The sequence below is a fragment of the Myotis yumanensis genome, unplaced genomic scaffold (assembly GCF_028538775.1).
Source record: "Myotis yumanensis isolate MYYU_CA2020_CCGP unplaced genomic scaffold, mMyoYum1.0.hap1 SCAF_16, whole genome shotgun sequence".
Taxonomy (NCBI): domain Eukaryota; kingdom Metazoa; phylum Chordata; class Mammalia; order Chiroptera; family Vespertilionidae; genus Myotis; species Myotis yumanensis.
In genome coordinates, this window is record NW_027223767.1 from 34,480,623 (window position 1) to 34,494,150 (window position 13,528).

Consider the following 13,528-nt stretch of genomic DNA (forward strand, 5'->3'; position numbering starts at 1 on the left):
AGCTTTGTGGCCAAACTGGGATGTAGGGATGGGGCAGCAGGACAGGACTAAAGAAGGTCTGAGTCTAGTCGTTGTAAGAGAAAGGATGATTCAGATGGATTCTGGGAAAGACAGCCAAATTTACTCACTTGATTCTTGGGTTTTTCCTCCATCCCTCCCTTGTTGTTGTTTTTTCTTCTCCTTGGGAGTGAAACCCAATGACCTGGACTTCTTTGTTTGATGCCTGGCCTAACTTGAGCATAGGGTTTCCATCTTCCCTTCATAGGATCTAGGGCCAGATGGACCCCAGCTGCACCAAATATTAGTCAAGTAGCTTTGAATAAGTCCCTTAACCTCTCTGTTCCTCAGTTTCCTCAACTCCAAAATGGGATAGTGGTGTTGAGACTGAAAGGAAGATGCTTGGTGGTGTTGCTATTTTTATTACTGCCCTAGGCAAGGGTTTGTTTTTTTTTCAACTCCTCCGTTACTAAGGTGGGAGGGAGGAAAGGGTAAGAAGGGAAAGTGCTGTGCAGCCAGAGTGGAGTTCGGTAAGACTGGAGGGGCTCATCATTCAGGGTTCTATCAGATTTGGGTCTCAGACTAGTAAAGAGAAGGTAGGAGGCTGAGCCCAGAAAAGGTCTGTTTTTCATGTACTCTGCTTTTTACCATACAATGACGTGTGAGGAAGTTAGAAAAGGGAGTCCGACTGGAGTCTGGATATCCTGCCTTTTGCCCTCGTGAGCTGCTTTGGAAGTATGCTAAAGTCTACTCCGTGATTTTGTTTTGTTTTTTTCCAGTCCATCCTTCCGGAAATCACGAATGTCCCGAGCCCAGAGCTTCCCAGACAACCGACAGGAGTTCTCGGGTGAGTTCCCCTGAGCCTCAGTGAGCCTTGCAGGGTGCCTGGGTGCTTCTGCTTTGGAAAGCTGAGTTGGGAAGCCAGAACTGTGTTTTAAGTTTCCTTGGGCCTACTGATCTGAGGTCTCAGGTGACCTAGGGGCTTAAATGGATCACTCACCACTATCTACCCAGAAGCCAGTGATTCCTCTATCTTACTCAGATCGGGAAACTCAGCTCTATGACAAAGGGGTCAAAGGTGGAACCTACCCCCGGCGCTATCATGTTTCTGTGCACCACAAGGACTACAATGATGGTGAGTTCATTTCCACCCTGCTGGCTGCCTCAAAAAGGACATAGTTACAGCTTTGCCGTGGAAAAGCCACTGCAAAGGGATGGGTCAGGGCACTCCAGATCCTGTGTTTCCTTGATTTCTGAGGAGCTATGTCCAGACTTGAGGCTTTAGAGACAGGGAAAAACAAAAAAGGGGGAGACAGCTTTTGTAGATTCAGGATACTGTCACTGGGAACTTTGTTCTTTGTTTGAGTGTGCAGCCTGCTCCAGGTCACCAGCTCTCCACTGCCCTCTTCTGCCCTTTGGCAGCAAACGGAATGAAGCTTCTGCTGAGATTTAGGATTAGGATGCCAAGGGAAATAGACTTCAGCTATGGATTGGCCTGCGAGTACTGTGGGGCCTAAGAAACAGCCCTGTGCCTTCCCTTTGGCCAGAGCTTCCTTAACCATCTCTGGCTGCTTCCTAATTCCTGCTTTTGCCCTCATTCTTAAGGTGTGTGGGACATAAGCCATTCTGGCATGAGTTAGGCAGGAAGGCAGGTAGGATGGACCAGAGCTGGTGTTATGACCTGGTTTGCACATTCAGCTTCAAGACCAGAGGTCTGACTTACTCTGCTCTGGCCCCTGCACCCCTTCAGGCAGAAGAACATTTCCCCGAATACGACGTCATCAAGGTAACCTGTTCACCCTGGTGCCCTCCAGCCGTTCCCTGAGCACAAACGGCGAGAACATGGGTCTGGCAGTGCAATATATGGACCCCCGTGGGCGCCTGCGGAGTGCGGACAGCGAGAATGCCCTCTCTGTGCAGGAGAGGAATGTGCCAACCAAGTGTAAGGAGTGGACCCTGGCTAGAGGGAAATTGCCCAGGGGATGCTCAGATGAGCTGCAGGTTGGGAAGCCAGTGAGTCTACTGGGTTGTCTGGCTCAGCAGTAGGTTGCTTTGGCCCATCCTCTCCAAACTGGAAGAGCCTGCAGGGGGACAGCAGACCCACTTCACCTTAGTCCTTACTCCACCTTTGTGTGACAGGCCACTTCCCCTTGTTGGTCTTTAGTTTTTCCATGTTTAAACTGGAAAGGGGCTTTGGAAATATGGGTGTTTGATTGATGCAGAAAAGCATTTAACCATGACTCAGTCAGTCCTCTGCTTCTTGGGACTCAGGCCTGAAGGTCTGATTGGCCAGGGCACTGGGCCTGCTGCAGGTGGGGGTGGAGATGATGCAGTCAGTTGCAATAGTGCCAAGTGATGGGGGAGCTCCAGCCAAAGGTCCCATATAGAGCCTCTGGGGAATCAGGGAGGACATCAATAAATAATGTGCACAGACTAAAGCTCTTTCCTTCTGTTCTCCTATAGCTCCTAGTGCCCCCATCAATTGGCGCCGGGGGAAGCTCCTGGGCCAGGGTGCCTTCGGCAGGGTCTATTTGTGTTATGACGTGGATACAGGACGTGAACTTGCTTCCAAGCAGGTCCAGTTTGATCCAGACAGTCCTGAGACAAGCAAGGTACTGTCTTCCCCTCAACCAAATACCTGTCTTTGTTGCACAGGCTAATTGCTTAAAAGCTACAGGTTGTTTCCTCCATTATTCTTCCTCCCACGTTCCTTTGCTGTCCACTGTGGCCCTGGCCATGGAGTGAAGGGACTGTGGTCCAAAGTACCAGCACCCCAAGGAAGGATTCGATATGAGGAACTGAGTTGATGCCAAAGTACTAAGCAACCCAAAATGAGAGTGCCACAAAGAGTAGCACATGCCTTACCACACGATGTCTCTTTCAGCCCAGGAAGGAGCCTGTCTTTGTAGTTCACCTTTGGGTGTGGCCTACACTCCAGTCTGAGTGGATAAATACATCAGTTACCTGAAGTACAGCAGTGACCAGACACCCACAACTCCTTCTCCCACCTCACTATTTTCCTATTGCCTGTGTTGGAGTGCCAGCATTCAAAGGGTTGCCCTGCATTGAGGCCAACAGCCAGACAGTTGAGAGAGGCCCCCGTTTCTCCAGCTGAAGTTCCCAAGGCAGATTGACCCCTCTGAAGACACTGACTAGGGCAAGCTGAGCTGATCCCAGGCAGGCAGACCAGGGCCCTGAGAGCTGAGGTAAACACTGGCCTCTCCCCTAGGAGGTGAGTGCTCTGGAGTGTGAGATCCAGTTGCTGAAAAACTTGCAGCACGAGCGCATTGTGCAGTACTATGGCTGTCTGCGGGACCGTGCTGAGAAGACTCTGACTATCTTCATGGAGTATATGCCGGGGGTATGTGCCCCCTGATGTGTGTAAGACACCCACAAGAGAGGGCCTGACCTGGGGTTTGGGGCTGCAGAAAGGATCCCTTTGACATGGGTCTGATCCCCTGAAACTCCAGAGGCTCATAGGAGAAGGTGAGGTGACAGCAGGATGTGTAGTCGAGAAGGGCCTGCCTGTGGTCACAGTGATGGTGTGGGGTGAGAAATGCTCCCAGGCCACCCTCACCTGAGGCTTCCAGGATAGCTGCACTGTCCACTAAGTACTGCCTTTACCTGGAGCAGTGGGATCCCCCTTCTGGATTTGAGTCGTACATTGCTTGAGGGAAGGGCTGTCTCAGACTTTTCTCCAAGCTGCCCAGCAGTCCCTAGCAAAGCGTCTGGTACATTGCAAGTGGGGATTGGATGAATCACTTCTTGGCTGCAGTGCTGGGCGCTAGAAATAGCCTTGCCCCCCTCCTGCCACCTTCCTGCAGTGACTCCCTCTGACTTCTGTGGCTGTAGGGCTCAGTGAAAGACCAGTTGAAGGCCTATGGGGCCTTGACAGAGAGTGTGACCCGAAAATACACCCGGCAGATCCTGGAGGGCATGTCTTACCTGCACAGCAACATGATCGTTCACCGGGACATCAAGGGTGAGTAGGGTCCCCAAGACCTGGTCGCTTAACCATTTTGAACTTTCTGAAAAGTAGGTCTCTAATTGCTTTCTTGGGGAATTGGTGTGAAGATCAGTTGAGCAATTTGGACAAATATTGCAGAATAAAGTGCTCAGCAATGTTGGCCATGGCAGTGATCATTTTGTGCTGTAGGGCTGAGGCTTGTTTGCCCTGTGCAGTTCACGTCTAATTCATGGTAGCCCCATCTTACCCAGCAGCCCTGTGACCTGGGAGGGAGGAAAAAGGCCTGAGGGTTCAGGGATGCAGGCTCTGCCCTTTCATGCCTTAGGAGCCAACATCCTCCGAGACTCTGCCGGGAATGTGAAGCTGGGGGATTTTGGGGCCAGCAAGCGCCTGCAGACCATCTGCATGTCAGGCCCGGGTATGCGCTCGGTCACCGGCACACCCTACTGGATGAGCCCTGAGGTGATCAGCGGCGAAGGCTACGGAAGGAAAGCAGATGTGTGGTGAGTACTACGAACATGCTGGGACCCCATCTCCCTGTCTGGGCTCTTGTGGCCCCAACTTACAAATGAGCTTTGGGCTCTGGTGTGGTGGGAGGGAAGGAGTGTCCGCCTCTTGCCAACTAGATCAGGATACAGAGGTGGCAGTATGTTTTAACTCCAAATAACAAATGTTATTGCTGGGAACTTATGGTGTGGGAAACATCTCTGACATTTGCTATAAAGAGGTTAAATCCATTCTGAGGGCCTGGATCAGCCTCTAAACACTAGCAGGCTTCTGCTCCCTTTCCTACTACTCAGACAGCTTACATTTGCTCCCCTTAACTTCATGTCCATCCTCTGAAAGGGTCTAGAAGGCTCTTCCCCTTGGAACATTTTTGTGGTGGGCTGAATGATGATCCCCTGAAGATGTCCACGTACTAACTCCTTTGACTTGTTAATGTTACCTTATATGGCAGAGGGGCCTTTGCAGATGTGATTAATTTAAGAATATTGAGATGGGGAGATCATCCCAGATTATCCAGGTGGGCCAGCATAATCAACAGGGTCCTTATAAAAGGGAGGCAGGAGATCAGAGTGGGTAGTAGGTGTGACAGGGTAAGCAAGAGGTTGAAGTGGTGCAAGAAAGGGGCCACAAGCCAAGGAATGCAGGCAGCCTCTAGAAGCTGGAAGCAGCAAGGAAATTCTCCCCTCAGAGCTTCCAGAAGGAGCCATCTCCACTGAGACTTTGACTTTAGCCCAATGAGACTGATTTTAGACTTCTGACCTCCAGAACTATAATAATTGTATTGTTTTTTATGCCATTAGGCTCATTTGTACAGCAGGCACATTTGTGACAGCAGCAATAGGAAACTAATATAGTTATCTTGGAGCTCTTTCTGTCCATACTAAGTGGTTCTCTTCCCCAATCTCAAGAAGTATCCAGGTGGGTATAGGTTGATGAAGCTGTGTGGATAAGGCTGATAGTTTTTTGAATCCTCTTCTGGCCTTGGGGACCCTCTTTAGCGCGGTAGCCAACCGGTGTTCTGCGGACCACTGGTGGTCCGTGAGGTCTGAAAGGTTGGCAACCACTGGTTTAAGGAAACTTTTGGGGCAGCGGTCACCAACCGGTGGTCTGCGGACCACTGGTGGTCCGTGAGGTCCGAAAGGTTGGCGACCGCTGCTCTATAGGGTGTTGACCCTCACCTTGGCCCATCCTGCCTCAGTGTATTCTGAGAAAACCACCTCCTTTCACAACAGTGGGCAGGGCAGCTGGGTGCCTAGGATGGCCAAGAGGTGACATGGGGTTCTCTCTCTTCAGGAGCCTGGGCTGCACTGTGGTAGAAATGCTGACAGAGAAACCACCTTGGGCAGAGTATGAAGCCATGGCCGCCATTTTCAAGATTGCCACGCAGCCCACCAATCCTCAGCTGCCCTCCCACATCTCTGAGCACGGTCGGGACTTCCTGAGGCGCATTTTTGTGGAGGCCCGACAGAGACCTTCGGCCGAGGAGCTGCTCACACACCACTTTGCACAGCTTGTGTACTGAGCTCTCAAGGCCACGCTGCTGCCAGCTGCCCCTGCTACAGGGCAAGGGGCTGCTATGGGACTCAGCAAAGTTGCTGCTTCTCCCAGGCAAGGCTGTGAACCATGGAACTACAGTCCAGCCGGCATTTGTCTGTGCCCCTTCTGCCACTGGGGCTCAGAGCCAGGGTGGGGTGGCTGCAGCCTCAAGGATTGGAAGCCCCCAGCCTGCCAGACCTGAGAGTTCCAACCTCGTAAGCTCAGCATGGAGGGTAAGGGGCTAGGAACAGTGTGCAAGCTGCCATGGTCTCCACCCTTGGGGCTGTGTCCTGACACTGCAATCCGCTCCAGAGCCCAGAAGGTCTGGGGCACAAGATGGACACGGGGTCCGAATAGTGTTACTTTCATTCAGAGTGTTATTTTTGTTTCTCCTCCCCATGTCTGGAGATCACCAGGGCATCTCTGGGCTGGCTGAGCCCACCCAAGCCTGAGGTAAAGCCCAGCGTCCTGCAGCCAGTGGAAGGCAGAGGCCTGGGCTGCACTCCCCCTGGAGCCCCAGGTCAGCTTTGCCAGTCCCTTCCTTACCAAAGATGAATGAAGCAATGTTATGCTGCCTTACTCGGGGAAGGAGGACCCGTCCTACCTGCCCTGTGACCCTGCCTTCCCAAGCAGGAGCCTGAGATGTGGAACTGCCCCACTAAGGGGCAGTTTTGTCAATGCAATTGTCTGTTTTACAAGTTGGAGTCACTCTTATGCTGTACCCAGTTTTTGAACTGGAGACTGTGTGCCCTCTGGGTTCTGAGTCCCCCTGCTGTGGGCCCAGGCCTTGGGCTGGATTGGAAAGAGCTGAAGGTAATGGCCTTTGTGCTCCTCGCCTGGCATCTGTTCTCCCACTGCAGCGGACAGGAAGATGGACAGCACACTGAGAGCTTCTGATCCAGCTGACCACCCGGCCCTGAGCAGGCCACTTAGGCTAGCCAGGGGGGTTGTATCAGGCTGTCTGTGAGTATGACCCTGCTAGGCCAGAGCCCTCTCCAACTTCTACCAGAAGGGAGAGCCCCTGTGATGCCACCAACCATGTCTAAAACCGCCAGCTCTGTTCCTCCTTGGCCAGCCTTCCCATCCCCATGAGGTCTCACCCTCTTTCCCTTCTTGCTCCTTCGTTGGGGGAGGAATGGCATCAGGGGTCTGGGAGCCAGTATCTCCAAGCAGCTTAGAGTTGGCCTTATTTACCTCAGCCTGGGCGCTAGTCCTTTCTTCCGGCCCCTCCCCTCCAAAATGTGCCTATTGCTAGAGCTCCTCCCTCTCAACACCCAGTTTCCTTGGGAGTTGTTATTAAAGGAAAAAAAAAAAAAAAAAGCCAATGCCCAGGGATGGGTGTCTCCAGGGAGCTGAGGATTAGCGCCAGGCAGCTCATTGCCAGCCATGCCCACTTCCCTGCGGGCACCAGAACAAGCCAAAGCCTTCGTTGTATGTTGACGATGCACTTTTATGAATGTAGTTTCTATCGCTGTTTTTAGCCTTTTCACATCATGTAATGTGAGGCCTTGTACTTGTTAATTTATATCTCAGATCATATTTGGTGGTTTATATATATCACTTCTAGACTGTTACAGGTGATGGATGCCTCAAGAGACAGAAAAATGAAAGCAGGTTTTGCAGGAATGTGTTGCACGGTGCCAGTTGGGCCTGGGCCCATTTCCATCCTTTTCCCCCGGGGGTCTTTGTCAGGCACCCCCAGCCCGGCCCTAAGACAGCGAGCATATGCTCCTGCCTCCACCTCGGCCCTTGCCCAGGGTGGGGACCAGTCCCTCATCTCGACCAAAGCTGCGTAATGGCAGCTCGGCCTCTCCATGACCCTGTCCTGATGGCTCCACCACTCTTCTTGGGCCCACACCCCTGTCCTGTCTCCATTTCCCAAGAGGAAACAGAGCATGCGCAGTGCCGGAGTTGACAAGATGAGACGACTCTGTGTCCCAGGTTCAGGCTCTCACAGAGCCCCCGCTCCCCCCACCCCAGGGTCTTACCTCACAGGGAATGTGTTTTTAAAAATTAATTTGCAAACAAACCAACAAGCCATGCACTCAAAAAAAAAACACAAACGAACAACCAAGACCCTGATATTTGTGCCAAAAATGTGGACATGCTGGCTCAGCATCCTCAGGACCAAGCTATTGCTTAATTTTAATTTATTATTAAATAATCCAGATGAAAAGTTGTGGACTTAGAACGGCCTGGGTCCAAAGGTTCTGAAGGGCAGTTCCCAGCAGCTCCAGGTTGCTGTGGGAAGGGCCATGTGCCATTTGCTCATCATTCCGTGGGGTATGTCAGCCTTGACCAACCCAACAGAGGCCAGGGCTGGGGAGAGTCTGCCCCTGCCACCCTCCTGCCCCTCCCACCCACCTCAGCTCTGTGTCTGTGTCTGAATTGTGGGTTGTGCAGAAGAACCTGCAGCCATAGTTATTTGACTATATCTTGACCGAGGGCTTGCAGAGCAAAGCCAGGCCAGTGTCATGCATTACTTAAATAAAAAGGGATCATTTATACCCAAGGGGTCCCGTGACGGTGCTTTGGGTTGCAGGGTGGAGGGAGCAGGTGTTTCCCTGGGAGGTGCCAGGCATAGTGCCTGTTAACAAATTTGGGCCCCTGAGTAGAGAACTTGAAATGACTCCAAGAGGCGGTCCTGGGATGGGATGACTTGGCGGGTACCACTGCTAGCTGAGATGGCACCTCCCTTTCTCGCTTCCAGGGGCTCTGCTGAAGGCAGTTCTGTGAGGGCTGATTTACCGACATGTCACTGGCAGCCCCCATTGTCACCAGTGGCTGGATTCCAGCCCAGGGGTCTTCCCTCAGTCCCATTCTTTCAAGGCCGGAATCAGGTGCCTCCAGGAGCCATCTCTCTGGTATCTCCCCCTGGTCTATCTGAGGCTGTTGCTTAGTTCTGGGCAGAGAGACCATCCTTGTCCCCATCTGAAGCTCCTGATGCAGAAGTCGGGCCTGCCTTGAGTGAGGCTCTCGGAGGACCCACTCTGCTTACTGAGTGTTAGCTCTGCTGCTTCAAGGGGCAAAGTCTACTTCACAACAGTGGCCCATCTGCCACCAAAGCTTGAGGCCTCATTCTCTACCCTGTCCTAGGGGCATGAGGCCACTTAAGAACTTGAGTATATGGGGCAGTGGCAGCAAGTCCCCAGGAGCCTGCCCTCTTGCTCTACCAACTTACATGGCTCACAGGCTATTTGGGGAAATCGGGACAGCTGGGTCTGGGGTGGGACAACCCAGACTTCTTGCTTCTATTGGGGGTGGGCGTGGTTTTGGGTCCTCCAAGCTTGCCTTGTTGTCCCTCAGAGGGGGCAGGCAAGCTGTTTGGACTACCTGGGACAGTGACCATGGCTGCCCTACTCATTGGAGCTTGAAAAGGCAGGGTGAGATCTGCTGATTCTCTCCATCCCTTACTGATTCCAGGACAAAAGGGGCCCAGAGGGTTCTGCTTTATACCCCAACATATTGAAGTGCAGTGAAGCCAGGCACCATCACGCACTGATGGCCTGACCCTCTTAACCAATACCAAGGCTGAAGGACAGGAGTTTCAGTTATAAATCCAGAGTGGTTGGACAGCATGGAGACCTGGCTGGGAAGAGGACACCCTTTTTCTCAGGCTGACTGGTATTTCTGATATGCATCACGGTCCCCCATCAAGGCCAGATGTGCTCTGAGCTGACCCTGCCCTCCCCGCCTTCACCTTTGCATGACGAATGTGTCCCTGTCCCCCCCCCCCAACCCCCCCCCCAGCCAATCAGACCACATAATACAGAGTCAGGATCTGTTGAAACATGTTTAAAACAGGGTTGATCACAAGTCAGAACCAGCAGAAAGAAGGGAGTGTGGCCCCCGCCAGATCCCTGCCGGTCTCTGTGGCTCTCAGCCTGGCAGGTGCTTTAGCTTCTGCTTCTTGATATGCACGGGTGGTGTGCGCCGGTCCCAAGCCCCACTGGGGCCTGCCCTGCCATTTCCCTCCCCTCCCCCAGAGCCCTGGCGGACCTTCTGCGAGGCCCAGCAGAGGCACTCGGCTCTCCTTCCTCCAAAGTCTCCATGGCTCAGAACCAGGCTAAGGACAGAGGTAGATGGGGAGACAAAGGGGCCGCACAGGGCCCCAGGTGGCAGTGAGGGAGCTTAGGACCCTGAGGGGGCATGCTGACTCCTTGCTGGAGAAAAGGCACCTAGATAAGGAAGCTGGGCTTGGGGGCCTCCCAGGGAGCCAGGGGGTGCGGCGGGATAGGGTGAAAGAAGCAGGAAGCAGGGTGGTGAGCAACCCCCAACCCTGGTTCCCAAGTCCCCACCCACTGGGGAGAATGAAGGAATCCCGGAGCAGAGCCCTGCCCCCATGACCCTCTGCTGGAGCAAGAAGGCCTCACCCCTTCCCACCCTGTCTCCCCGCGTGAGCCCAGGTCCAATCTCTTCCACACTGCCCACTGTCCTGCTCCAGGCCCTCGCAGAGGGCGTGGATGGTCAGAGGGCCTTAGGCTGTCTTGGTGCTGGGGTCCACTTCCTTGTGGGCCCAGAGCTCCTTGTGCTGCTTCCGGCCGAAGCCCTCATCGTAGTTGCCTTTGCTCTTAAACAGCTGCTGGAAGTGGGGTTTGCAGTAGAACTCCCCGTGCAGCGCCGCGTAGTTGCCCAGGCTGCAGAAGCAGAACAGTGCGGGTCAGGTCGGGTCGGGTCGGGGCTGGAAGCGGGCGGGGGCAGGGCAAGGGCGCACCTCAGCTTGGAGTGGCAGTGCTTGCAGCAGAAGCAGGAGTTGTGGAAGATGAGCTTGTCCGCCACCAGCCTCTCCATGGGGTACACGGTCTTCTGGCAGGAGGCGCAGGTTTCCTTCACCTGGGCCCGCAGGCTGAAGGACTGTGGGAGGGAGACTCAGCCGCGGCTCCGACCCACCGGCGCCCGTCCCCGCCTCCCCCGCGCCTCACTCCCGGTCCTACCTTGGAGCGCTGGACGGTGCTGGGGCCGCCGCCGCCTTTGGCTTCCTGAGGGAGAGGGCCAGTCAGTGCAGGGGCAGCGGAGAGAGGCCCCCGACTTCCACGGGGGTCACCAGCCCAGGTCCCGGGGGCACTCGAGGGGGGAGGGGCAAGGGTGGCAGGCAAGCTCCGCTCCGCACCCCTTCTGCCCTGGGCCAGACACCTGCCCGGGGCGTCCTCCCCCCCGCGGGGCACCTACATGAGCGGGGGCGGCCGGGGCGGCTCCTGCGGCCTGGAACATGCTGGTGGGAAGCGATGGAGGCCCGGGGAGACGCGGCACCCGCCGGGTTCTGCAAGGGGAAGTCGGCAGGTCAGGCCCCACAGCCCTCCCCAGCCCGCAGGGTGGGGTGTTGACAGGCCGGGGGGTGGGGGGCTGCGGTTGGGACTTTCCCTCAGTCATTTCCTGTTGCTCTGGGTCTGCCACTTCCGCCACTCACCCACCCCCCCTGCTCCCGCCAGCCCCCCACGCGGCTCCGCGGGGGCAGGGGCTCCTGAGGGGAACCAGGTGTCGGGGCGGGAACAGGGCGGCTGAGGAGGGGGCTGCGCACAGCCGCCGAGAGCGCCCCGCGGAGCGAGACCATCCGGGCTGGGGGTCGGGTGGGGGTGAGGGAGGTCAGGAGAGGGCGGGCCGCAGGGCTGAGGCGGCAACCGCTGCCCTGGCCTGACCCCAGCCCGACGCTGCCCGGCGCGGGGCCGAGGCGCCCCCAGCTCGGCGCCCCACTCCCTGGACAGCGCTCCCCGGCCGGCCATCGGCGCGCCCCGTTTCTCGGCCCCCAGACCCGCGTGGACGCAACCCCACACCCGGGACCCCCGCGGGCCCACGCGAGCGAACCTGGCCCACCCCCGCCGGAGCCTCGTCCTGGAGGCCGGCTGCTCGCCTCGGGGCGACGGGCTGCAGCGCCCCGCGTTGGGACCCGGAGCGGCGGCCCCCGCAGCCCTCGCGAGGCGCCGGTTCGCGAGCCCGTTGCAGACCCCACCCTCCGGCTGCCCGCCGTGTGTCTCACCGGGTCCCCACCCAGGCCGCGGGGCGGGGGTCGGTCTCTGGGTGGCGCCTCGAGTGCGAGGTGGGCGCGGGCGCGAGCTGCCGCCACTCGCCTGTGGTCCCCGGGCGCCCGCCGCCGCCACCGCCTTATCGCAGCGCCGCCCCCGCCGGCCCCCGCCTCGCGCCCGCCCATTGGCTCCGCCGCGCCCGGAGCCGCCTCCGGAGCCAGCGCCGCCACCGACCCCCTCTGCGCTTTGTCTTCCCTCGCGCGCCGGCCCCGCCTTTGTCTGCCCCCCGCCCCGGCCTCGCGAACCCGGGAGCCCGTCGGCCCGCTCCGGGCGGGGGCGGGGGCGGGGACGAGTTCAGGCTGAGGCGCTGGGGTCGCGGGCCAATGGCGCTCCGGCGAGGCCCCTGCGGCGGAAAATGCGAACCGGCCTTCGCCTGGGCCTTTGGGGGCCTGCGTTCCCCTCGTCGGCCCCCGAGGGAGCCGGCCCGGCTGCCCGCTTCCGGCCGGCGCTCCGGGGGCCCCGCGGCTCCCACGCCTCCTCGGGCCACGGAGCCCTCCTGCCGCCAGGGCCGCCCCGCGCCCGCTCGGCCGCCGGAAAGATGCCCGCGGTGGCCCTGCACGCGGTCTCCCGGCCCGGCCTGCAGGCGGCGAGGTGCAGGGAGGGCGCGGGGCCTGTGTCCACATCGCCGGCCGCCGCCAGGGCCCTCAGCACCGCCTCCCGCGACCCCCGAGACGAGGGGCCCGGGAAGCGACTGCCTTTAGTGTCCACAACACTCGTCCTCGCAAACCTGGCGTTTCTGTGGCCAGATTTTGTGGGGTTCGTCCCCCCTGGCCCTTGTGGGCACCGTAGGCTGTCAGGTCAGGACGCCCCCCTCAGGGGAAGAGACCTCCATCCTCAGGACAAGCAAACCTCGCGCACCCGAACCTCACTGAACGCACGGGACCGAGGCCTGCGGGTTTGCAGTGACTTGTTCCGAGTCACACGGCTGGTGAGGCAGCGGGGAGGCCAGGCCTGGCCCGGCCCCGGCGGACCCCTGCCCCAGCCCCGGCCAGGTCCGAAGCCGGCACCCAGAGGTGGGAGGTGGGGGCCTGCGGGCACAGGGACTGCGGGGCCCTGCCTGACACCAGGCGGGACGCGGTTTCACGAAGCACAGCCCTAAACGGCCCGTCCCCACGCGGCAGCACACGCAGCCCTGCACCCGGCAGCGAGGGCGAGGCAGCGGGCGTCCCCGGCCCCCGGCTGCTCCCTGGCTCACTCGGCGGCCCCCGCCCCGCTGCACTGTTCGCAGCCTCCCGTTCCTCCCCGGAGGGTTGTGTTTGGGTTGAGCTGCAGGCCTGAGGACTCCCTGGATGGGGAAGAAACTTCTAAACCTGCTTCTGTGTATCTTTCCGGGCCAGGTTTCCTGCCCTCGGTTCTCAAAGGGGGCCGGGCCGTAATGATTTAAAAAGGGTGAAGCCCTGATCCCGCGGCCCCTGGCCCTGACCAGGTCCAATCTGTGGGCTGAGCTGCAGGAGTCAGCAGTTTGGCTTAAGAATGAGCTGACAAGCCAGGTGAAGAAAAA

At 57.6% G+C, this 13,528-nt stretch overlaps 2 protein-coding genes across 3 annotated transcripts in view; one reads left to right on the forward strand and one right to left on the reverse strand.

Annotated features, from left to right (window-relative positions):
• MAP3K3 (mitogen-activated protein kinase kinase kinase 3) overlaps window positions 1-8,519 on the forward strand; it is a 62,067-nt gene extending 53,548 nt beyond the window's left edge. For both annotated transcript variants that reach the window (XM_070395028.1, XM_070395029.1), the window contains exons 9-16: window positions 777-844; window positions 1,040-1,132; window positions 1,748-1,939; window positions 2,461-2,609; window positions 3,227-3,358; window positions 3,850-3,979; window positions 4,290-4,467; window positions 5,765-8,519. In XM_070395028.1, the coding sequence (XP_070251129.1) occupies window positions 777-844; window positions 1,040-1,132; window positions 1,748-1,939; window positions 2,461-2,609; window positions 3,227-3,358; window positions 3,850-3,979; window positions 4,290-4,467; window positions 5,765-5,993 (1,171 nt within the window). In that variant the 3' untranslated portion in view covers window positions 5,994-8,519. The remainder of the gene's footprint in view (window positions 1-776; window positions 845-1,039; window positions 1,133-1,747; window positions 1,940-2,460; window positions 2,610-3,226; window positions 3,359-3,849; window positions 3,980-4,289; window positions 4,468-5,764) is intronic.
• A 1,262-nt stretch (window positions 8,520-9,781) lies between these two features.
• LIMD2 (LIM domain containing 2) lies at window positions 9,782-12,129 on the reverse strand. The gene is made up of 5 exons (XM_070392961.1): window positions 11,982-12,129; window positions 11,177-11,267; window positions 10,942-10,986; window positions 10,722-10,861; window positions 9,782-10,644 (listed from the first exon to the last, which is right to left on the reverse strand). Exons 2-5 carry the CDS (start codon window positions 11,216-11,218, stop codon window positions 10,485-10,487), a joined length of 387 nt encoding a protein of 128 aa, XP_070249062.1. The 5' UTR covers window positions 11,219-11,267; window positions 11,982-12,129; the 3' UTR covers window positions 9,782-10,484.
• Between the last annotated feature and the right edge of the window lie 1,399 nt (window positions 12,130-13,528).

What these genes read in the sequence shown, in the direction of transcription:
- LIMD2 (XM_070392961.1), bottom strand. Translation starts at nt 11,218, where the DNA reads ATGTTCCAGGCCGCAGGAGCCGCCCCGGCCGCCCCCGCTCAT. An exon ending in GCACCGTCCAGCGCTCCAAG is followed by an intron (nt 10,862 to 10,941) that starts GTAGGACCGGGA and finishes TCCCTCCCACAG; the next exon opens with TCCTTCAGCCTGCGGGCCCA. An exon ending in CACTGCCACTCCAAGCTGAG is followed by an intron (nt 10,645 to 10,721) that starts GTGCGCCCTTGC and finishes CTGCTTCTGCAG; the next exon opens with CCTGGGCAACTACGCGGCGC.